Source organism: Geotrypetes seraphini, chromosome 10 (genome assembly GCF_902459505.1).
Source record: "Geotrypetes seraphini chromosome 10, aGeoSer1.1, whole genome shotgun sequence".
In the NCBI taxonomy this organism is placed as follows: Eukaryota; Metazoa; Chordata; class Amphibia; order Gymnophiona; family Dermophiidae; genus Geotrypetes; species Geotrypetes seraphini.
In genome coordinates this window covers 27,491,471-27,515,485 of record NC_047093.1, presented here as the reverse complement: position 1 = coordinate 27,515,485, position 24,015 = coordinate 27,491,471, and the positions used below count along the sequence as shown (strand labels likewise).

The 24,015-nt window shown below is 47.3% G+C and overlaps 1 protein-coding gene across 1 annotated transcript in view; it reads left to right on the top strand.

Moving 5' to 3' along the window:
• GRIN2C (glutamate ionotropic receptor NMDA type subunit 2C) overlaps positions 1-24,015 on the top strand; it is an 81,972-nt gene that overhangs the window by 6,515 nt on the left and 51,442 nt on the right. The window contains exons 2-3 of the mRNA XM_033960984.1: positions 3,978-4,403; positions 13,704-14,296. Of these exons, the coding sequence (XP_033816875.1) occupies positions 3,996-4,403; positions 13,704-14,296 (1,001 nt within the window). The 5' untranslated portion in view covers positions 3,978-3,995. The remainder of the gene's footprint in view (positions 1-3,977; positions 4,404-13,703; positions 14,297-24,015) is intronic.

The following is a 24,015-nucleotide window of genomic DNA, read 5'->3' as shown; positions in this document are numbered from 1 at the left end:
AATGCTGTGTAAGATACATGCATGTTTATAAAATAGAACCTAGACTTGTATTCTAATCAAATACACACATCTGGCAAATAACTCTTAGAACTTTCAAAAAGTACAAAAACCAGGGGACACTCAATGAAATTACATGGGAATACTTTTAAAACTAACAGGAGGAAATATTTTTTTCACTCAGAGAATAGTGAAACTCTGGAACTCGTTGCCAGATGATGTGATTATAGCAGTTAGTATAGTTGGGTTTAAGAAAGATTTGGACAAGTTCCTGGAGGAAAAGTCCATCATCTGCTATTGAGAAAGACAACCTTGCCCTGGATCGGTATCAAGGAATGAACATAAGAACATAAGAATTGCTGCTGCTGGGTCAGACCAGTGGTCCATCATGTCCAGCAGTCCGTTCACGTGGTGGCCCTCTGGTCAAAGACCAGTGCCCTAACTGAGACTAGCCCTACCAGCGCACATTCTTGTTCAGCAGGAACTTGTCTAACTTTTTCTTGAATCCCTGGAGGGTGTTTTTCCCTATGACAGACTCTAGAAGAGCGTTCCAGCTACTACTATTTGGGTTTCTGCCAGGTACTTGTGACCTGAATTGGCCACTGTTGGAAACAGGAAGCAGGGCTAGATGGACCATAGGTCTGGCCCAGTTTGACTTTTCTTATGTTCTAACCTATTTTATAGAATTACCCCCAAAGTGCTGAAAGGGCTTCAGAAAAGTAACTGACAGGCTTCTTGTATGGGGAATATTCACTTTCTGTTTACTTTTCATCATGGATATTTACCAGCTCATCTCTCTCCTGGTTAACAAATGGAACCAGTAGAAAAACAAGCCAATATTAGCCAGCAGAGGGCACTAGAAGTCTGCACTTTGAACTCTCTGGGGAATAAGTATCAATGCGTTAGTACATTCACAGGTAGAAAGGCTTTTCTACTCCAGAGATGTAAGGTGCTTAGTAATTGAACAGTAGGGGGTGCTGTTTGTTAAGCGTAAGACAGAGTTTCCAGAGTCGTGTGTTTGCAATCCTGGAATAACACAACACACATGCTAGAGATGTGTTGAATGTGCCAATAATATTCTGCAGTTTCTACCAGAGGGTCTAGCCTGCACCATCAGTGTCTTTTGTGAGCATTTCAATTTAAACAGCAACATTAGCATGCGTTTAAATGTCAACAAAATAAAATCAATAACATCCCCCCTCCATATAGGGGGGAAATCATCAAAAGGCACTACCGCATTAGTGCATGCTAATTGTATTAGCACACGCTAAGGATTAACATGTGCTAAATGCTAAAGATGTCCTTAGGAATATAATGGTTGTGTTTAGCATTAAGCGTGTGCTAATGAGGTAGCATGCTTTGATGAATCTCCCCTCCCCCCCCAATGTACTTACTTCCTGAGCAGACTGTATTTAATGGGACCAATATTTACAACAACAACAAAAAAAAGCTGAACTCCTAAATTAGGTGCTTAAATTTATACCTTGTTTTCACCTGAAAACCTAACTTTATACCCTGAAGGTCATAATCTTAAAATTTTGCGCTGCCATTCATTTGTTGATGGCCTCTGTTTTTAAATCATCTTCATTGAAAGGGGATAGATTCTGTACGAACGCAAGGAAGTTCTTCTTCACCCAGAGAGTGGTGGAAAACTGGAACGCTCTTCCGGAGACTGTCATAGGGGAAAACACCCTCCAGGGATTCAAGACAAAGTTCGACAAGTTCCTGCTGAACCGGAATGTGCTCAGGTAGGGCTAGTCTCAGGGCACTGATCTTTGATCAGAGGGCTGCCACGGGGTCGGACTGCTGGGCACGATGGACCACTGGTCTGACCCAGCAGCGGCAATTCTTATGTTCTTATGTGTAAACAGCAGCATTTGCATATAAAGATTAGATGCACATGGAAATGCCAGTTCCAGAAAGCTGCTATTTACTTATGGAGATTGCCAGGATGCAGTTTTCAATAGGGGTGTAGCTTAGGTGAGTAAAAATCTATATGTGAAGTCATCATCTTAATAGGAAATATGAACATAAGAATAGCCTCTTACTGGGTCAGACCAATGGTCCATCAATCCCAGTAGCCCGTTCTCACGATGGCCAATCCAGGATCCCTAGTACCTGGCCAAAACCCAAAGAGTAGCAACATTCCATGCAAAATCCCCAAAGAGTAGCAAGATTCTAGAATTCCAAAGTATAGCAACATTCCATACAGAATCTCAAAGAATAGCAAGATTCCGGAATCCCAGAGAGTAACAAGATTCTAGAATCCCAAAGTATAGCAACATTCCATGCTACCGATCCAGGGCAAGCAGTGGCTTCCCCCATGTCTTTCTCAATAACAGACTATGGACTTTTCCTCCAGGAATTTTTCCAAACCCTTCTTAAAACCAGCTACGCTATTCACTCTTACCAAAACCTCTGGCAACGCGTTCCAGAGCTTAACTATTCTCTGAGTAAAAAAATATTTCCTCCTATTAGTTTTAAAAATATCTCCCTGCGTCTATGTTATAATTTTTTTGTATTCAGTATTTCAAATACATCAGAAAATATGTGTAGGGCATATGCAAGAAACAATATGATATAAATTTTAACTGTCAGATTTTGCACCAGCTCAGAGGCATGTACAGATTTTTTTTTAAAGTGCTTGTTTTGCCCAGGGCTTTACATGTGAGATTAACGAAGTAATTCTTAATTTCCCATTAAGTTCCAGCAAATACAAGTGGAAAATTTCAAGTTTTTGTGGTTTATTTTGTGTGTAAAGTTGTAAAATGTCTACTCTTGCTGTGTATGCCAACTAATACACCTGTATTTCATTATGTATATTTTACAAAAGGTTCCGCATTCAACAATCTTTTGTAAAATACTGCTGGAATTGAACATGTCTCAGCCTGGATGACTCAGTTCCAATTAGAGAATGACACGGGGAAAAAAGTTATCACCGTTCCCGCGAGCTCAGTCCCCATCTCTGCCCCGCAAGCTCGGTCCCCATCCCCGCCCTGTAAATTGTCAGATCCCACCCGCACAAGCCTCGAATAGTTATGATTTTATACTGAACTTATTTTATTAAAGTATAAAAAGAGACTATTCTGTACAATTGTCATTTTATAAACAAATAATACAGAGCAAGGATCAACAACACCCCTTTCTCCCCTCCCTTTCACAAATATTACCTCCACTATTGTGAAAACTGAAGAAACCAAATTACTACAGAATGCTACATAGAAAAACCAAGCTAACAGAATACTTCAGTCACACATGGCAGGAATAGTATTAGGGGAGAGCAACTAGGGCAACTGCCCCCTCGTCAGAGAGAGAGCCCTAAGCCAGCTGGAAGCTAAAGAAGCACAGTCTAAGCTTTGCGGTCCCCAGTTATGTCTAATACCAGCTCTAGCAGGATACATATTTCAAATCTGAAATAGTCTAATCACAAAATATAAAATAAATTAATTTTTTTCTACCTTTTGTTGTCTGGTAATTTTATTTTTCAAATCACATTGGTCTCAGGCTTGCACCGAAGTAAAAGCCAGCTATTTTGAGGGAGTTCCCGATATTTAGCACTTAAGCAGCCAGAGTAACCACATCAATGGGTATTTACGAAAGGCAGTTCTATCTACATGTGGCAACGCACAGCCAGTTAAGCTCTTCATACTGAATTAACCAACCATGTGTTAGTTGACGCCACATAAACTGGATATTTAATGCTGACGCCTGAACATGGTTTGGCATTGAATATCCTGCAAAATGTTCACTGCCACCGACTGGATATTGATCCCAATAATTTCAAAATTTCTTGAAGGAAACAAGTAAATATACAATAATATAATACAAATATATATGCATTACTCTTTTTAATGCCAAGAATCTGATGCATTTTATCTTCAGTTAGGTTCTGTATAACTGGATCTAAAGAGAACTCTGATATCCTATTGTGTTTTCTACTGTTGAGTTTTATATTTATACCTGACTTCTTTGTCTTCTAGGCACAGTGCTGGTTGGATATGGACAGAGTGCTAAGGTTGGCTTTGGTGCTGTCCATGGTGCTGAGCTGTGCAGCGGTGTTGATGGATACGTTATTTCCACAAACTGGGGGTCCAGTGGTAAATGTAGCAATGGTATTCGGAAGCTCTTCCTACCAAGTGCAGATCCGGCGCCGTCTGACCCACGAGAGCTTCCTGGACCTGCCCCTGGATATTAACCCCATCACAGTGATTGTGAACGACACCAACCCCAGCACCCTCTTGACCCAGATCTGTGATGTGTTCTCCAGCACCAAAGTCCATGGTGTCATCTTTGAAGACAATGTGGGCACCGAGGCCGTAGCTCAGATCTTGGATTTCATCTCTTCTCAGACATTCATACCCATAATCAGCATCAGTGGCGGCTCTGCTATGGTGCTGACTACAAAGGTGAAATACTTTCCATTTCTATTTCTTTACATCAACCATGTGCTAGATCAGTGACCTCAAACTCAAACCCTTTGCGGGGCCACATTTTGGATTTATAGGTACTTGGAGGGCCGCAGAAAAAAATAGTTAATGTCTTATTAAAGAAATGACAATTTTTCATGAGGTTAAACTCTTTATAGTTTATAAAACTTTCCTTTAACAGTTTTACCTTATGCAAAATTGTCATTTCTTTAATAAGACAACTATTTTTTCTGCAGCCCTCCAAGTACTTTATTTTTTCTGCAGCACTCACATTTAAAGTTTAATATCTTTTCTTTCTTTCTTTCTCAAAACTGGCACATTTCAATCAGTCTCTGGTTGCACTTTATTCTTCTGACTGTGCATCCAATATTTCTTCCCTTCTTTCAGCCTCCTGTATGCTTCCTCTCCTCCAGACCTCATTCCCTCCCCCAACTTTTTCTTTCTTTCTCTATGTCTGTATTTCTCTGATTCTGTGTCCCATTTTTTGCTTTGTCTTTGGCTCTCTGTCCCCCCCCCCCTTCTTTCTTTCTTTCTTTCTTCCTTCCTTCCTGCCCTCCCCCATGCCACCGCCGCGAGGGAATAGGCTGCTGCCACTGCCGCCATCGGGAACAGGCCGAGATCTCCCTCCTTCTCTTTTCCACGGGGCCAACCAACTCTCGCCGCCCGACGTCAATTCTAACGTTGGAAAGGACGTTCCGGGCAGCCAGACAGCGATTGGCTAGCCAGAACGTCCTCTCGACGTCAGAATTGACATTGGGCGGCGAGAGTTGGTCGGCCCCGAAGAGAAGAGAAGCAGGGAGATCAAAGAACATGGTGCCGGCCTGAGAAGGGAAGGGAAGCAGGTTGGGCACCACTGCTCTAGACGAGCCGCACTCTAGGGAGAGCAGTGGACCCCCCCCCTTGGTACGCCACTGGAGCAGCAGCGTGTCTGGCTGGCTCTTCTGTGGATAGCACAAGGAGCCACCAACCTGCGGCTTTGAACTGAACAAGCCGGCCAGAAACGCTGCTGCTCCAAAAGGAAGATAATGATCTAGTCCAGACCGCGGGCCGCAAATAAAATCTGGAGAGCCACATGCGGCCCATGGGCCGCGTGTTTGAGACCGCTGTGCTTGATAGTTTGTCAGTATCAACAAAGAATCCTTACTCTAGATCTTCAGATTATCTGCAATAAGGTTGAAAGGACTAGGAATAATAAAGAAAAAGAATCTCATAACTGCACAATTCCTATACAATCCAAAATGGTTTGGCTTTATAAGAACATAAGAACATAAGAATAGCCTTACTGGGTCAGACCAATGGTCCGTCAAGCCTAGTAGCCCGTTCTCATGGTTGCCAATCCAGGTCACTAGTACCTGGCCAAAACCCAAGAAGTATCAATATTCCATGCTACTGATCCAGGGCAAGCAGTGGCTTCCACCGTGTCTTTCTCAATAATCGACTATGGACTTTTCTTCCAGGAACTTGTCCAAACCTTTCTATGCTCTCTACTCTTACCACATCCCCTGGCAATGCGTTCCAGAGCTTAACTATTCTCTGAGTGAAAAAATTTTTCCTCCAATTAGTTTTAAAAGTATTTCCCTGTAATTTCATCGAGTGTCCCCTAGTCTTTGTAATTTTTGATGGAGTGAAAAATTGATCCACTTGTACCCGTTCTACTCCATTCAGGATTTTGTAGTCTTCAATCATATCTCCCCTCAGCTGTCTCTTTTCGAAGCTGAAGAGCCCTAACTGTTTTAGTCTTTCCTCATACGAGAGGAGTTCCATCCCCTTTATCATCTTGGTCGCTCTTCTTTGAACCTTTTCTAGTGCTGCTATATCTTTCTTGAGATAAGGAGACCAGAATTGAATGCAATAATTCATATGAGGTTGCACCATGGAGCGATACAGGGGCATTATAACATTCTTAGTTTTGTTAACCATCCCTTTTTTAATAATTCCTAGCATTCTGTTTGCTTTTGTGGCCGCCGCCACACATTAGGTGGAAGGTTTCATCGTATTGTCTATGATGACATCCAGATCCTTTTCTTGGGCGCTAACCCCCAAGGTGAATCCTAGCATCCGGTAACTGTGATTTGGGTTATTCTTCCCAATGTGCATCCATATTTTTCCACATTAAATTTCATCTGCCACTTGGACGCCCAGTCTTCCAATTTTTCACAATCCGCATGTGTTTAAACAACTTTGAACAGTTTAGTGTCATCTGCACATTTAATCACCTCACTCGTCGTTCCACTTTCCAGATCATTTATAAATAGGTTAAATAGCACCGGTCCCAGTACAGACCCCTGTGGCACTCCACTGTTTACTCTCCTCCAATTCCTAATCCACAACTGAACTTTGCTACCCATCCCATGACTCTTTAATTTTCTCAGGAACCTCTCATGAGGTACTTTATCAAAAGCTTTCTGAAAATCTAGATACACTACATCAACCCGCTCACCTTTATCCACATGTTTATTCACACCTTCAAAGAAGTCAAGCAAATTGGTGAGGCAAGACCTTCCTTGGCTGAACCCATGCTGACTCCGTCTCATTAAATCTGGTGAATAGGAAATGACATCAGAAGGAGAGCTGAGGTCGGTAGGGGATGCTGCTGGTTCCCAGCAAAGATTTGAGCAGGTGGATGGGAAGAGGAGAGGTGCCTGTGTTCCCGCAAAGACAGCGCCTGGTTTGGTTTGCCCCTCCTTGCTACACCACTCCACATAGGTCTAGTAAGTGGTGGTCCTGCAGGTTAGCTATGGGTACTTTTTATAATATGTTTGCTTGTGTGAGTTTTAAAACATTTTTGGTGTTTGACTTGGGATGGGATTGCAACTGTACTGGGTATTCTGATTGGATTAAGTCATAAAATAGTAGTTATGCGATCGGCAGTCTTGACTCTTCTTTTAAGCAAGGATACAGCTGGTTTTTGAAAGATAATATTGCTTTGTCAAAGAATGCCTGGTGGAATGTTGTATATTTGGTTCGTCACAGCAAAACACTTTCGTCAAATAAAGTGCAGTGGACGGAAACTTCACCAAGAGCCAGCAAACATAAACCAATCAAGCCTGCACAAGTTAAATGCAAAAAAGGAAGAAAAAGCCTCAGAAAATGTAGCACAAGCCAGCCACCACAGCGGCTTAAGGCCTGTCCCATCAAAACCTCATGGGCATAAAAAAAACCCTCCTTTTTGCCAAATTCAAAATGACTCCGTGCAATGCAGTGAATAGTCCCAAAACTACTTATCTTGTCTTATGTAGAGGATGGGCTGTATATTTGGTTTGTAACATTCAACAGTTTAAAAGGGAATGGCTACCACTGGATGCTTTTTTTCCCAACTTGATAATGTTAATGTTTAAGTGTTCTGGGGACTCAATCATTTGAGGATGACGTCCTGCTAGTTGGGGATTGTATGTATTTGAATTTTTCAATAACAATGTTAAACTTTAAAAAAAATGTGTCGGTTCAGCGAATGGCTACCAGGATGGTCTTGGGGCTCAGGGATCTAACGTATGAAGAAAGGCTAAAAAAAACTACGGATGTACTCACTGGAGGAACGAAGAGAGAGGGGAGACATGATTGAGACCTTTAAGTATATCACGGGACGTATAGAGGTGAAAGATGATATCTTCTGTCTTACAGGGCCCTCGGTGACCAGAGGGCACTCGCTGAAAGTCAGGGGAGGGAAATTTCAAGGTGATGCCAGGAAGTACTTCTTCACCGAAAGGGTAGTCGATCATTGGAACGAGCTACCTCAGCAGGTGATTGAGGCCAACAGCATGTCAGATTTTAAGAGAAAATGGGATATTCACGTGGGATCTATAGGGGAGTAAAAGTCAGGGAGTGGGTCATTGGTATGGGCAGACTCGATGGGCTGTGGCCCTTTTCTGCCGTCAATTTCTATGTTTCTATGTTTCTAAATCTGGTCTCAGCACATGGGAAAGTCCTGTGTTGTTTCTGTGCAATTTAGTAAAAGGGCCCCAAAAAATCATTCTGGCATGCAGCTTCCTACCTGTAAGGCAGTTCACGCAATAGCCTCGCCAATAACTTAACCAAGAGATCATAGATGCAAATAGGCTTATATTCATTATTTATTTTTAAAATTTATGAATTGCTTAAATCTAAGATTAAATCCACAATTTCAAACACAAACATCATAAAATGCAATAAACAAACAAGTCAATCTTCCCCACTAATTCCCCTAATGCAGAATTCTCTAAATCAGGGGTGTCAAAGTCCCTCCTCGAGGGCCGCCATCCAGTCGGGTTTTTAGGATTTCCCCAATGAATATGCATGAGATCTATTTGCATGCACTGCTTTCATTGTAGGCTAATAGATCTCATGCATATTCGTTGGGGAAATCCTGAAAACCCGACTGGATTGCGGCCCTCGAGGAGGGACTTTGACACCCCTGCTCTAAATCCAAAATAAACCACCACCACAGGGTTAGAGAAAGGAGTCCACAAATAATGGTGTTTTTAACAATTTCTTGAAAGACACACGATCTTTGCATAATCTCATTTATACCTGGAATTGAATTCCAGAGATTCTTACCGGCAAGTGAGAAAATAGATATTCTAGATTTAACATAACGAATCCCATTTTCTTTTAAACTGATGAGCAACATCCCTCCCTCAGATCTCAAACATCTTGTGGGTCGATAGATTTCTGACAAGTTTAATTCATTAATTTATTCCGTTTTCTATACTGTTCTCTTCCCGGGAGAGCTCAGAACGGTTTACATGAATTTATTCAGGTACTCAAGCATTTTCCCTGTCTGTCCTGCTGGGCTCACAGTCTATCTAATGTATCTGGGGTAATGGAGGGGTTAAGTGACTTGCCCAGGGTCACAAGGAGCAGTATGGGTTTGAACCCACAACCTCAGGGTGCTGAGGCTGTAACTTTAACCACTGCGCCACACTCCCCAGTGGTGCAGCAAGGGTGAGAGGCGCTCGGGGTGGTGGCACCCCTCCCCCACCCTCATCTCCGCCCCCCTCCCCCCTGCCATGCACGTCCCCCTTCCCTTCCCCCTTCCCTCTAGTTGAAGTTGTTGCTCGCAGCGATCAACAGCGTGCTCCTCGCGACCCCGTCAGCTCTCCCTCTGACATCACTTCCTATGAGCGGCACCCGGAAGTCACGTCAGCAGGAGAGCCGACGGGGTCGCGAAGAGCACCTTGTCGACCACCCCAAACAACTTTCAACTAGAGCAGTGGCTCCCAAACCCTGTCTTGGGGGATCCCCTGCCAGTCGGGTTTTCAAGATATCCCTAATGAATATGCATGAGAGAGATTTGCATACCTGTCTCTTCCATTATATGCAAATCTCTCTCATGCATATTCATTAGGGATATCTTGAAAACCCGACTGGCTGGGGGTCCCCCAGGATAGGGTTTGGGAACCACTGAACTAGAAGTATGGGGTGAGGGACGCATGCGAAGAGCAGAGAAATGGGAAGAGGCGGGGTGGAGAGAGGGAGGGGTGCTGAAGCCCCCACCAACATTGCGCCCAGGGCGGACCGCCCCCACCTTACTACGCCACTGCCTCTCCCCATTTGATAGCCAGGTCAGCAGCTGGTATAATTGATTTCACAGATCTGTCTCTGCTCAATGCGCATCTATCTACAGCCATGCTAATGGCCCCCATGGAAACTGTAGCAACAGCCTTGATTCCCTATTATTAATGTGCGCTGACTGTGCTTTTCCAGTTGTCACCCCCCCCCATGGACACCCGCCTCCATCTCCTTTGGTTCTCTGGGAGTCAGTGTTTGGAAGAATCAAGCGCCGTGTCGGCTTCTGCATGCCTGGTGGCCCTTTATTTAGTTTCTCATGTTCTGAAAAGCAGCGTGTTATTTAGCACTTGATTTTGTCGGGGAATAAAACTGCGTTTCTCAGAGGAGTGCAGAGGGAAACTGAGCAATTTGCAGTGGCAATCGGCGTGCCTGACTGTGACCTTCCAGAAATGTAACGATGTAATTCATTTAAGGTGGAATTAGTTGGAGTTATGTCGGTTAACAAGAGGAACAGATGGTTAGGAGGGAGGGGGGGAAGGAAGAGAGATCCCAGAGGGTCTTCGGAAAAGAGAGGTTGATTGCAGGCAGGTGGAGATTCGGAAAATACACCGATAAATTAGACAAACTGTCTTCCTGATCCTCACAATTTAATGATTCCCAGGAAGCAATGGATCTTTCTGAAAACTAGGCTTTAGCATAACTCTGTTTATCCCAAAGCACCCTGTACCGCCTATCTTGTCCCCATCTAATATCTGCGTTGGACTTATAAGATATAGGATAAGCTGTATTACAGAAAAGCGTCAGCGTCATATCTATGTTATATGAATGTTCTAATTTGTGCTTATTAGATGATTCATATGAGTATTATGTCTCCCTTTTAGTATGTATTATAGCTCTCTTATTTGAATTTCAGTGCTATTAATAAGTATATCTTTGAAATTGTTTCATGGTAGTCCTATTTTTAAGTTTCAGTTTACTGATTTTAACTCTACTTCGTTCATTGTATTTATTTATTTAAAAATTTCTATACCACATATAACTATGCGGTTTCCATATCACATACATAAAATTTTGTTTCCCTGCGATTACCACATATCACATAGACATGTAATTTACTTAGATTTCAGCAAAGCCTGGAAAAGAGGAGACTTAGAGGGGGCATGATAGAAACCTTCAAAATCCTAAAGGGCATAGAGAAAGTGGATAAGGACAGATGCTAAGGCCACTTCATAGAAACATAGAAACATAGAAGATGACGGCAGAAAAGGGCTACAGCCCATCAAGTCTGCCCACTCTGCTTACCCACCCCCTGTCTATGCCCTAATGACCCAATTTCCTTATATTGACCCTCGTAGGGATCCCACATGGGTATCCCATTTATTCTTAAAGTCTGGCACGCTGTCTGCCTTGATCACCTGCACTGGAAGCTTGTTCCAATGATCAACCACTCTCTCTGTGAAGAAATACTTTCTGGTGTCGCCATGAAATTTTCCGCCCCTGAGTTTGAGCGGGTGCCCTCTTGTGGCCGAGGGTCCCTTAAGAAAGAAAATATCATCTTCCACTTCGACACGTCCCGTGAGGTACTTAAATGTTTCAATCATGTCTCCCCTCTCCCTACGTTCCTCAAGAGTGTAGAGCTGCAATTTGTTCAGTCTCTCTTCGTACGAGAGACCCTTGAGCCCCGAGATCATCCTGGTGGCCGTCCGTTGAACCGATTCAATTCTGCGCACATCTTTACTGTAATGTGGCCTCCAGAATTGCACACAGTACTCCAGATGAGGTCTCACCATGGCCCTGTACAACGGCATTATGACTTCAGGCTTTCGGCTGACGAAACTTCTATTGATACAACCCAATATCTGCCTTGCCTTAGATGAAGCCTTCTCCACTTGATTGGCAGTTTTCATGTCTGCACTGATGATTACTCCTAAATCTCGTTCTGCTGAAGTCCTAGTTAAAGTTTCTCCGTTCAAGAAGTACGTCCTGCATGGATTTCCGCTTCCGAGGTGCATGACCTTACATTTCTTAGCATTGAAGCCTAGCTGCCAGGTTGAGGACCAACTTTCCAATGTAAGCAGGTCCTGCGCCATATAATTCTGTAAACTGCATTCACTTACTATATTACATAGTTTGGCGTCATCGGCGAATAGTGTTATTTTACCTTGAAGTAGAGAATGACACGGTGGCGGTTTACCCGCGGCCACCGCATTTTAGCCGCGGGTCACCCGCCGAAAACGGGGAAGAAAACTAGCAGTCGCTGCGGCGACGGGGACAAGGCCATTCACCGCCCGCGGGGCGGTGAATGGTCTTGTCCCCCGCAGTGAGGCATGAAGGATCGCGCGGTCCCCGCAGCTCACACCCGCCCGCCCAGTCGATTCCAGTGTCCAGCCAGCTCTCTCCCCTCTCCTCACCCCAGTCCGCAGATCCTCCTCCTCGGCGACCCGCACGCTACCAGAGAGCCGCGCACACCCGCCGCTGCTCAGCCTCGATCTTCTGCTCTGACGCAACCGGAAACAGGAAGTTGCAGCAGAGCAGAAGATCGAACACTGAGCAGCCGCGCGTGTGCGGCTCCCTGGGAAAGCGCGCAGGTTGCCGAAAAAGAAAACCCACAAACCAAGGTGAGGAGAAGGGAGAGAGCCGGCCAAACACCAGGATCGACCGGGCAGGCAGGTAGTGGCCGCGGGGACCGTGCGATCGCTAGTGTTCCCGGCTCAAATTGGAAGGAGGGAGTGAAAGGAAAAAGGCTTATATGGATGCAGCGGGGACGGTGACGGGGCGGTGAATGGGATGGCAGTGGCGGTGACGGGGCGGTGAAAGGGATGGCGGTGACGGTGACGGGGCGGTGAAGGGATCGGCAGTGACGGGGCGGTGCAGAGGATGGTGGGCCGGTGACGGGGCGGTGACGGGGACAGATTTTTTCCCCGTGTCATTCTCTACCTTGAAGCTCTTGAGTCAGATCCCCTACACCAGCCTTAGGCATCTGTACGCATGCATAACTACTTCTGATCAAGGGAAAATAAAAACTAATAAATAGAGAACCGCTTTTAGGAAGCGACACCCCCTTTTTTCCTCCTGTTTTAACCTCCCCCTCTTCCCTTCCTTTTATTTTTATTTTCTCAATGTAATTAAAATCTCCCTTCTCCCCCCTGCGCCTCTCGTATCCAACTTGTCTTAATTTTGTCCTTGTCCTGGTCTCAGTCTCCCCCATTTTTATGTGTATTTTATTTTATTTTATTTTTTTACTATTTTAAATTCTTAACATTGTCAACCGGCTGGATACCTGTGATGGTCGGTATATCAAGCTATAAATAAACTTGAAACTTTAGGCATGAGTCAGATGCCTACATTGATTGGTCTGTTAGATGGTGGTAGGATGTCTACCGCTGCCTACAAGCAGGACACCATTTTGAGAATCAGGCCCTAACTGCCTAGATTGGGGGGGTCCAGGGGTGGAATGTAGGTGAAGTTGGCACTTAACCGATTAGCATTGATATTTAGTCAGCTAATTGGTTAAGTTAGTGGATAGAGTTAGGACAGCTGAAAGGCTGTCCTAACTGGGCACCAGTTTCAATATCAGTCAGTCCCTAGTCAACTTCCGAGTTGCCATGCATACCAAGATATTCAATGCCATTGGCCAAATATGCCCCATCATTGAAAATCTGTGGTTAACTCAACCAATGGCTATGAGTGGCTTACAAGCTGTTTACCACTTCGGGCTGAATGGCAACCCCCTATCTATTCTCACTCATATAACTGGCTTTAACTTGCATTATTTTTCTGTTTGTTCCTCAGGAACCTGGATCTGCTTTCCTGCAACTGGGAGCTTCTATTGAGCAGCAGATTCAAGTCATCTTCAAGGTTCTAGAGGAGTACGACTGGAACGCCTTTGCCGTTATCACCAGCTTATACCCTGGCTATGGTATCTTCCTGGATGTTATCCGTTCGTTTACCGATGCAAGCTACTTTGGCTGGGAGATGCAAACGACCTTGACCTTTGAGATGACCCAGGGTGGAAGTAACTCCAAAATCCAGCGGCTGTTGCGGCAAATTGATGCCCAGGTGATGATTGTCTACTGTTCCAGGGAGGAGGCAGAGTATCTCTTCATGGTGGCAGAAGAGGCCGGTTTGATTGGACCTGGTTATATCTGGATAGTACCCAGCCTCACCATTGGGAACAGGGAGGACCCTGCTACCACCTTCCCGGTTGGCCTAATTAGTGTGGTAACAGACAGTTGGAAGTTGACTTTAAGGCAGAAGGTTCGGGATGGTGTGGCTATCATCGCCACGGGAGCTAAAACCTACTTCAGAAAGCATGGGGAACTCCCAGAAGTGAGTCAGGATTGCATGAGCCAACCAAGTATCACTGGGAACGTCACCTTCCACAGGTCAGAACAAAAAGCAGCTTTCAAGATAGAAAAAAACAAGCTTATATCATCAGGGCAGGATTAACACTGGGCCCCCTGCCCTGCCCCACCCCACCATGTGCCCAGGCGGAAACAGGAAGCTGCGCCAAAGGGAAGCTTTGGGCAAGTAGCACCGCTTGCACAATTACAGCTCCCGTTGCCTTTCTTACCCACGTTGCTTGCTTATCTTACTTTCCGACGATGGGGGGGGGGGGGGGGGGGCATTGCCGATTGATGCTGGAGGGGCCCATCGCCATTTGGAAAAAACAATGTTGATGCCCTCCTTCATCGGGCCCCCCTGACCATTTCGGGCCCTAGGCACGTGCCTACTTGGCCTATTGATTAATCCTGCCCTGTGTATCATCAAAATGTGATTCAATTGGTCAGGAATTCTCCAGGCTTGCACAGAATTGCAGGGCTCAGTACAAATACTCAACGGGCCTGATCGTCAGCGGCAGTTATGTGCTGTTGACTGTACAGAGGCCCAGATTCTATAAAAGCCACCTAAAATTAGACCCTTTAATCCGTGCACCTAGTCGATTTAGGCGCCTAACTTAATTACTTAATTGTCTATTTTATCCCCCCTTTTACAAAAATGTAGAGCATTTTTTTTAGCATGGGCCGTGGCTAAAAACCATACTACAGTTTTGTAAAAGGGGGGGGGGAGAGGTTAGTTTGTGATCACATATTCCATACTAGGTGAAGGTGTTTTCTGTGACCTGTTTGTATGAAAGACATGGTTTTTTTGTTAGCGTTGACTAGCCTTGTTTGGCGAAATGCATTAGGCATGGTTCTTGGGAGCACCTTGAATTAACCCGATTTGAATCTCCTTATTTTTCTGCCAATCTTCTTTTGTTTCATGTTGGATTCTTTGGTGGACTGCTTGCCTTGTTTTGTTGCAAGTTAACATACATGGAGTGGAACGTACTAGAGGAGTTACAGATTTGGTTGTTTATACATACATATGGGTTGCAGTTGGTTGATGTAGAGTGAGTCAGTTGAGAGGCGTTGTAAACTTGGTTATTAACATAGACTTATATTTCAGATAGTATTACTGCTTTACAAATATTTTAACACTTTCATATATGCATGAAGGGGTTCAGAGTTAAATTCCTGGATAAGTAGGTGGGAAGGGAAGGAAGGAGGATTTGTTCAGAGATGTTTGGGGGTTGCAGAGAAGAAAAGCTGTGCACTGGCATACTAATCTTTGTTTTGAATTTTTTTAAAAAAAGGGAAATACAAGTGTAAATAAAGAAGTAAAGAAGAAAACAGATAAATGGGGCCGGGACATGGGCGAGGTGGGGGCGGGACATGGGAGGGGCATTGGGTGGGTTAGGGGCGGAGCAGGGCCAGGGGGGGCCCAATGTACTTGGTGCCTAGGGGCCCTTGAAGAATTAATCCTGCCCTGCTTATACTCTTGTTTCATCCTGGTAGAGCAATCAATTAGAATGGAATTCAACCATATCTAAGGAACTAAAGGGCTGCACGCTGTCACACCTGCCCAGCTCCTGTTCACGGCAGCGAGCTGGAACCCTGTGACTGTTCCTGTCCATACGTGTACCCTTTAACCAGGGTACCCTTCAGGCCTTCTTAGGCGTCTGTCTAAGGTATAATATCAGATTCCCTGACATTACCAAAAGAAAAACAGGCAAGGGAAAAGAAACTCACACCTCAAAATCCAGTATAGTAGAATAATCAAACAAAGGTTTTATTATGTTCACTGGTTGCATTGAACAAAAGGAAAAATGCTTCAGTTTAGCAGACCTCAAAACAAGCACTCAAAACTATGAGGCAAAACACAAGCTGTTCAAACAGAGCAAAACTTTCAAAGAAATCCAGTGTCCAGGTTTTTGGGTGTGTCTCATCTTAACCTATCGTTCCACAGCCTCTGGACTTTGTTAGCACATCTATAAACAGTCCTGTTCACCAGAGTAGTTTGGATTTAGTAACTTTCCCTAAGCTGCTTCAGCTCTGTAAACCGTATTCTCTTCTTTAGCACAGAATTCACAAGGTCCGTGCAGGCTCTCAGCACAGCTCCCTGCTGTGCCTTTCAGGTAATTAATTATGCACAGCTGTGAGGAAGAACGCTCTCGGCTCAGCTTGGCTGCTAGCAGAGAGAACAAAAAAATGCCAAAACATTTGCTAGCTTTACAACTAAAGCTTTCAAGCAGCAATTAACAGTTCATTATCAGCAGGGAGAGAAAGTGTAGTTACTTACCTGTAACGTAGGTTCTCCGTGGACAGCAGGATAGTCAGCCACATATGGGTGTTGTCCCAACACCTCCCAATTTGCGGATAAGCTCTCCAATAGCTCAGAGAGATTTTTTTTTTTTTTTTTTTTTTCTCTGAGCACATACAGTGCCCGGGCCCCACTGGGCATGCCCGAGCCCTACCCATTTCCCTCTGCTTCCCCCTAATCCCCAGGATGTTCCTAGCTGTGGCCGGGTCGGCCGTATGGGGAGGCGGGTGGGTTGTGTGGCTGACTATCCTGCTGTCCACGGAGAACCTACGTTACAGGTAAGTAACTACACTTTCTCCTAGGACAAGCAGGATGAGTCAGCCACATATGGGTGACTCCCTAGCCGAGGGATGTACCGACTGGACCTGCGCCTTAGCGCTTTGTGCATCCCTCGCCTGGCTGTGGAGGCCGAGCCGGGCAGGGTAATCAGGCAAAGCAGGTAAGGTTGTGGAAACAAGGTTTTAGATAAAGTGCTGTGTTAACTGAGCAATAATACTCACAGAACAGTGAACTGGTCAATGACAATCAATGAACAGTGAGAAACCAACTGGTCCAAAGTGACAATTCGTACTTGCATGTGAGAATTCATACTTGCCTATTCCACATTCAGTCTAGACAGGAGTGCTGGAAGACCTACTTAACTCACAGAACAGCGAAACTGGTCAATGACAATCAATGAACAGTGAGAAAACCAACTGGTCAACAGTGACAATTCTTAACTGGTCAACAGTGACAATTCGTACTTGCATATGAGAATTCATACTTGCCTATTCCACATTCAGACTAGACAGGAGTGCTGGAAGACCTACTTAACTCACAGAACGGCGAAAACTGGTCAATGACAATGAATGAACAGTGAGAAAACCAACTGGTCAACGGTGACAATTCATAACTGGTCAATAGTGACAATTCGTACTTGCATATGAGAATTCATACTTGCCTATTCCACCTTCAGACTAGACAGGATTGCTGGAAGACCTACTTAACTCACAGAACAGTGAAATTGGTCAATGACAATCAATGAACAGTGAGAAACCAACTGGTCAGCAGTGACAAATCGTACTTGCATGTGAGAATTCATACTTGCCTATTCCACATTCAGTCTAGAAGGAGTGCTGGAAGACCTACTTAATCAATATCTATAACACCCTACTTGAACAGTGTTTGTCGATATTTATAACACCCTACTTGATCAGTGTTTGTCAAGGCTGTGCTAGTGGTTGCTGTCCCTCCTGGGAGTGAACCTGTGCTTGGTGAAGGTGTGCATGGAGGACCAAGTGGCTGCATCGCAGATGTCCCCTATTGGTGTGTGGTGCAGATGTGCCGTTGTGTTGGCTATGGTTCTGCGCTGGTGGGCGTTGGCTCCCACCTGCGGTTGATGCTGCGCTTTTCTATAGGTGAAGGGGATGCACTCTTATATCCAGCGCGCGCGCCTGCGTTTGGTGGCCGGAAGTCCCGGTCTGTTTTGGTCGTAGGAGACGAACAATTGAGGCTTGTCTAATCTGCTGCATAGTCAGGGCCCGCACACAGTCCAGGAGGTGTTGCTGAGGTGGCAGTGTGCCTCCCTGTGGGGAGATGTAGAGTGCCAGGAGACCCGTTGAAGCCGCCTTCGGCAAGAATCGGGGAAGGGTACTGGGTACCACCCTGTTCTCATGAGGGAGTGTGTCGGTAGACACGATGATCAGGGTTTTCCCAGCCAGGAATACGGGATCTGCCTCCCCCAAAGGTTTGAAGGGGTCGAGGTGAGATGATGCGGCACTAAGTTGAGGTCCCATCCGGGCGGTGGTGGTCTGACCGGTGGGTGCAGATTGGACAGTCCCTTCATGAAATTTTGTGATTACTGGATGCCTCGACACTGGTTTGCTGTCTAGGCCAGCGTGGTATGCCGTGATTGCACTTAGGTGGACCTTGATGGAAGTGGGTTTTAGGTCCCCCTGAGATAAGCTCAGTATGTACTGCAGGATGTCCGGTATGGGGCAGTTGTAGGGGTCTCGCTGCGTGTCTGTGCACTGGTAGCGGAACCTTCTCACTTTCAACCCATAGCGTTTTCTGGTTGAAGGTCTTCTGGCTGCCATAAGAGTGTGCTCCACGTCTTGTGGTAGGTTCATCCTCTCATCATACATGCGGTCAGGGCTAAGGAACGCAGGTCGTGGTGGAGGGGGTAATGAGAACTGCACTGATCTGGAGCGGGGAGAGGTGGGTGAACCGCTATCCCTTGCCAGAACGGGAACCATGGTTGCAGGAGCCCGATCAGGGCAATCATGATCACCGTTGCTCTGTCCTGAAGAATCTTCTGCAGGACTTAGGGTGTTCCAACTCACAGACAGACCGTCGGGGCTGAGATGGCGATGGGTTGATCTCTTTGCGCAGAAGGTCGAGTATTTTGAGTTCGGTTCGGTTGCAAACAGGTCGATGCTCGGTGTGCCCCAGGTGCTGAAGATCTTCTTAATCGCCGCTGGGTTGAGACACCACTCATCGGGATCCAGCTGGTGGCTGAGTCTTTCTGCCAGGTCATTCTGCTCCCACAGGAGGTAAGTTGCCTGGATGGTGCATTGAATGGAGTTGGAGAACTCCCACATGTGGCAAGCTTCCTTGCATAGCGAGGTTGACCCTGTCCCTCCCTGTTTGCTGATATAGTGCGAGGCCACCTGGTTTTCTGTTTGGGTGAGGACTGCCCTGCCTGTTTGAAGGTTTCGAGGGCATTCCCTAAGGCCCTGAGCTCCAGTGGGTGGGTGGTCAGAGGTTGGGTACACTGGTCTCAGTGATGTCTGAGGTGCCCTTTCAGGGATCACATGAGTAGTCTGGTGTGCTGCACAACAAAGACCGGAGCGTGCTGACGATGAGCTGCTGGCAGGGATGCACTGGGCCAGGGATGTCATGGCGTCGATCTGGTAGTCCCGTAGGACGGCCTTGGTCTGCGTGGTGTCGATGACTGCCCAGATGAACGATATCCCCTGGGTGGGTATCAGGTTGGGCTTCATGTAGTTGATGAGGAACCCCAGTTCTTGGAGGAGGGTTATGGTGGTTAACGGGGCTGCCAGCTGTCGAGATAAGATAGGACGCGCACCCCTTGAAGGCGAGGATGTGCCACTGCCACGCACTTTGTGAACGCTCTTGGAGCCGTTGAGAGTCCAAGGGGCAGGACCTTGTACTGGAGGCGTCTGTCTTGGCTTTAGAAGCGACGATGCCTCCTGTGGGCTGGGTGCATGGGATACTAGCCAATACTCGGGCTGTAACAGGGCCAAGACTGTACCCAGAGAGTGCATCTGGACCTTGTGTATGTAACTGTTGAGCTTACAGAGATCCAAGGACGAGCGTTGTCCTTGTCCATGGTGACGCGGGGGTTCCTGGAGTAGAAACCCCTTGGTGAACTCCTCTGTTCGTCACCACATCTATTGATTCTGCCGAAGCAGGTCCTCTCCTTGCTGCAGGAAAGTTGGGTCATCAGATGGAGGGTGCCCCGCCCACTTGGGGGGGGCGGGAGTGGAGATGAATTCGGAATCCCTGCTTGATGATGCTGAGGGCCACTGGTCGATGGTGATCCTGGGCCAAGCCTTCGCAGACAATCTGATCCTGCTGGGCCAGAGGGTGGTCAAGGTTCTATTTTTGTCTTGGGGAGAGGGCTGCCCTTGGATGCCCCTGCCCCTCGGGCGGTGCTTGTTTGCGTAGCAGTTATGTTACTGTTGCGAGTGCTGGGGCACAGACTGCTGCCAGTGTGGACTTGCTCAGTTGTGAGCTGGAGTCTCTATTTTATTTTATTTATTTATTTCCTCTCACTGGCCTCCTGATAAAGCCGCATCTGGAACTGGAGCGCAACAATTCGTGCGCTCAGCATTGCGCCCTCGAAGGTCTTTTTCCCCGTGGAAACCAGGGTTTTTCAAGTCCTTCCCTGACGGGGGTTGGAGGGGGGGGGGTCGTGCTGCCCTGTTTCTCTTAAGCTACCGCAATGTCCATGTATGGCTGCTGCGGGTTGTCGAATCCCTGGGCTGGAAAGATCTGGTACTTCAATCCCAGTCTCCTTGATGTTGGTTGCCCTGAGGAGGGAGTCAGCCAAATCTTGTCTCTGCAGTCCAGGAGGTTCTTGTGGACTGGAATCGCCACTGCCTGCGTGAAGTACTGGTACTGGTAGTTCAGGCCTTGTAGTACTCTGTCTTGGGTACTTGTTGTCCCCCCACGTGGATCTTGAGAAAGGCTGTGAGTTTCTGGAGGGACTTGGGGTGAGTCCTCGTTTTTGTTTTTTTTTTTTAGTAAATATTTATTTATTTTTGTGGGTGGTGACTCGGGGCGTGGCTGGAGGCTGGTGTGTAGCTTGTTCCTCCGTTGCTTGGGTGCATGGCCTGCCGCTGAACCACGCCATGTTGTTGTGCGTGGCTCCCTCTAAAGGGGGGCATTGTGGGGAGTGTAGCCCGCTGAGAGAGGAGTGGGTCAGCAGGAGGATTAACTGTGGCTGCTGGTCCCACCCCTGGTGGTTCGCAGGTTCATGTGCTGCTCCACTTGACTGGTTGGGTGGCTCCATGTACCCCACCACCCTTCTCTGTCCTTCTTGAGAGGGGGGGAGAGCCTGCAGAGAGGGGGCAGGATGCACCCCTTCATCTGTGCCAGTGCTCCTGGCTGCGTTTCCCACTGTGCCTGGAGGCAGAGAAAGAGGAGTGATAATGCCTCTTGAGTGGGCTTCTCCTGCTGTACTGCCTATTGTATATTAAACTGTACAGCGCTGCATATGCCTTTCAGTGCTATAGAAATCATGAATAGTACAGAGTCCCTCATGCTAGCTGGAAAAACACTCTGCCTAGGTTTTATGAAGAGCAAACAGCTTTTTAGACTGAGGAGTTTCAAACCCCCACCCTTGGAGAGGCATGGTCTGACATGCCGCATCTCTGAAGATATCAGCACCCTGCTGAGAAAGGCAGACTCCTCGTTCCCAACCTGAGAGGGGGAGGGGGGAGGGGTGGGAAAGGTGTGAATTGTAGACTCTGCAGGACCCCAAGAGGGAAAGAAACATCGAGTTGGGTTTTTTTTTTGTTTTTTTTCAGCATGTCCTTTATAAGCTGAACTCTGGGGCAGCATGTCTCCTACTGGGGGGAGAGGTCTGCAGGTCCCCTCCAAGGGAAAGAAGCATGGGAGATTCTTTCTCCTTAAATTCAGATTGGGAGGAGGGTGGGGCAGAGCCCTCGGGGCTGCAACAGATTATCAGAGGTTTTCCCAAAAACAAGCAGATAGGACTTACCTTTGAACCCCAATCGGCTCCCTTCAGAGGCCGGCTGTAAGAGGCAGCATGCCGTCTGGAGGGTGAAAGCCCCGATCTGTTGCTTGCAGAGGCTGTGGATTTACGCAGCAGCATGCAAGACTCCTATCGGCTGCCCTGCAGAGGATGGCTGCGTGGCAACATGCAAGGATTCCTGGAGAGATCTCTTGGTCTGGCGAGACTCCTATCGGCTGCCCTGCAGAGGTTGGTTCTAAGCGGCAACATGCAGGGACTCCGGGAGATATTTCTCTACCGGGCCAAGTGCAGGCGGGGGGATTAGCTGAGCCAGGGCATCCTGGAGGCTCCTTGCCACTGTAGCATGTGGATCCCCCGCTGCTGCATTCTGATGAGGATGGCTGCTGGAGGAAGATTCTCGGGCCTCACTTCTCTTCATGCCCTGCGGAGGCTGGCTGTCAGCAGCAACATGCAGGAACTCCTGGAGAGATCTCTCGGTCTGGTGAGACTCCTATCGGCTTCCTGCAGGGGCCGACGGCTAGCGACAGCATGCAGGACTTCCGGGAGAGATTTCTCGACCGGGCAAGTTGCAGTCGGGGGGGTTGACTGAGCCAGGACGTCCTGGAGGCTCCTCACCGGATTCGACTGTGGATCCCCCGCTGCTACGCTCTGATGAGGATGGCTGCTGGAGGGAGATTCTCGGGCCTCACTTCTCTTCATGAAGTCTCTCAGTGCCCTCTTCCTTAGCTTGCGTGCACGTGGTGACATGTGCGCACAATGCAAGCCACACGGAAACCTCGAGCGCCGGATCCAATCAGTGGGCGCACAATTCATGAGGATCCAGTGTGTTCATCCTCCTCCTGCATCCCAGTCGTTTCTTTAGATGATTCAGGCATCTTCAGGTTGAGTAGAAAAGTTGTAATGGAGAGCTGTAGAAAAATCCGACCGATGGGAACGGGCGGAAACTAAAGACTGGGGATTAGGGGGAAGCAGAGGGAAATGGGTAGGGCTCGGGCATGCCCAGTGGGGCCCGGGCACTGTATGTGCTCAGAGAAAAAAAAAAAAAAAAATCTCTCTGAGCTATTGGAGAGCTTATCCGCAAATTGGGAGGTGTTGGGACAACACCCATATGTGGCTGACTCATCCTGCTTGTCCTAGGAGAACTACAACTCCCCTTTAAACTATCACCGGCATAACGGGTAGCTTCACTACTGTGGACACAGGCAATACACATCCCCTTACTGCTTATCAATGTCCATGGACACCTCCTCCGGTCCTACCAGACTCTCCTGGATTTCCATGGGTTCCCCTGGGGTTCCTTCCTCACTCCCTGGGTCAGCAGTAAGCTCTTCTGTGTCCACCATTTGCTAGTCTCCAGCCTCCTCGGGCTGTGGATGAATCTCTCCCGTTTGCCTCCAGGCTGCTTCCCCCCCCCGGAAGCCTCCTCGGCTCCTCCTCCCCTGACTCTCTCTCAGCTGCTCTGTTTTAACCCCCTCTAATTCGCCCCTCCCTGCTCTGAAGATGGGGAAGGGAGAGAAATCTCTCTACAGCTGTGCCTGTCTCAGTCACAGCTTTCTGTGCTGAGACTGGCCTTCTGGGAGCTGTAGTTTCTTAGCTCCTGGGATAGTCCAAGTGAAGTCAGCTTTTCATATTCTGCAGGGCCAACCTGACCAGCTCTCCTGCCTCGGGGACTACCTACCTTCTTCACCACTGTGTCAAAGCTAGGGATAGCGCTAGATTTGTCACAATGGGAACGGAGATCGCGGGAATCCCGCGGGACCCCTGGAGGTCCCGCGGGAATCCACCCCTAACCCACGGAACTCCCACGGGGGCCTCCCTCTGGCCCATGGGACTCCCACAGGGACTCCCCTCTAGCCAACGGGACTCCCACATGGATGGAAGGCTTTGGAAGCAGGGTTCATCCATATAATATAATGGACACATCAGCCTTAGTAAAAGAGGGGGTTTATAAGTTAATTACCTGAACAGAAAACAAAAAAAGGGTTCCACCAAAGAGATTCCACAAGGAAAACAGCAGCGCAAACACAAAAGAAACTGTGGAATTGATAATCCTGTCAGAAATAATTGCTGCTTTTTATGGGGACGGGTGGGGATGGAGGTAATTCCTTGTGGGGATGGGTGAGGACGGAGAGGATCCTGAAGGGGACGGTGGGGACGGAGAGGATCCTGAAGGGGACGGGTGGGGACGGAGAGGATCCTTGCAGGGACGGTTGGGAACGGAGAGGATCCTGGCGGGGACAG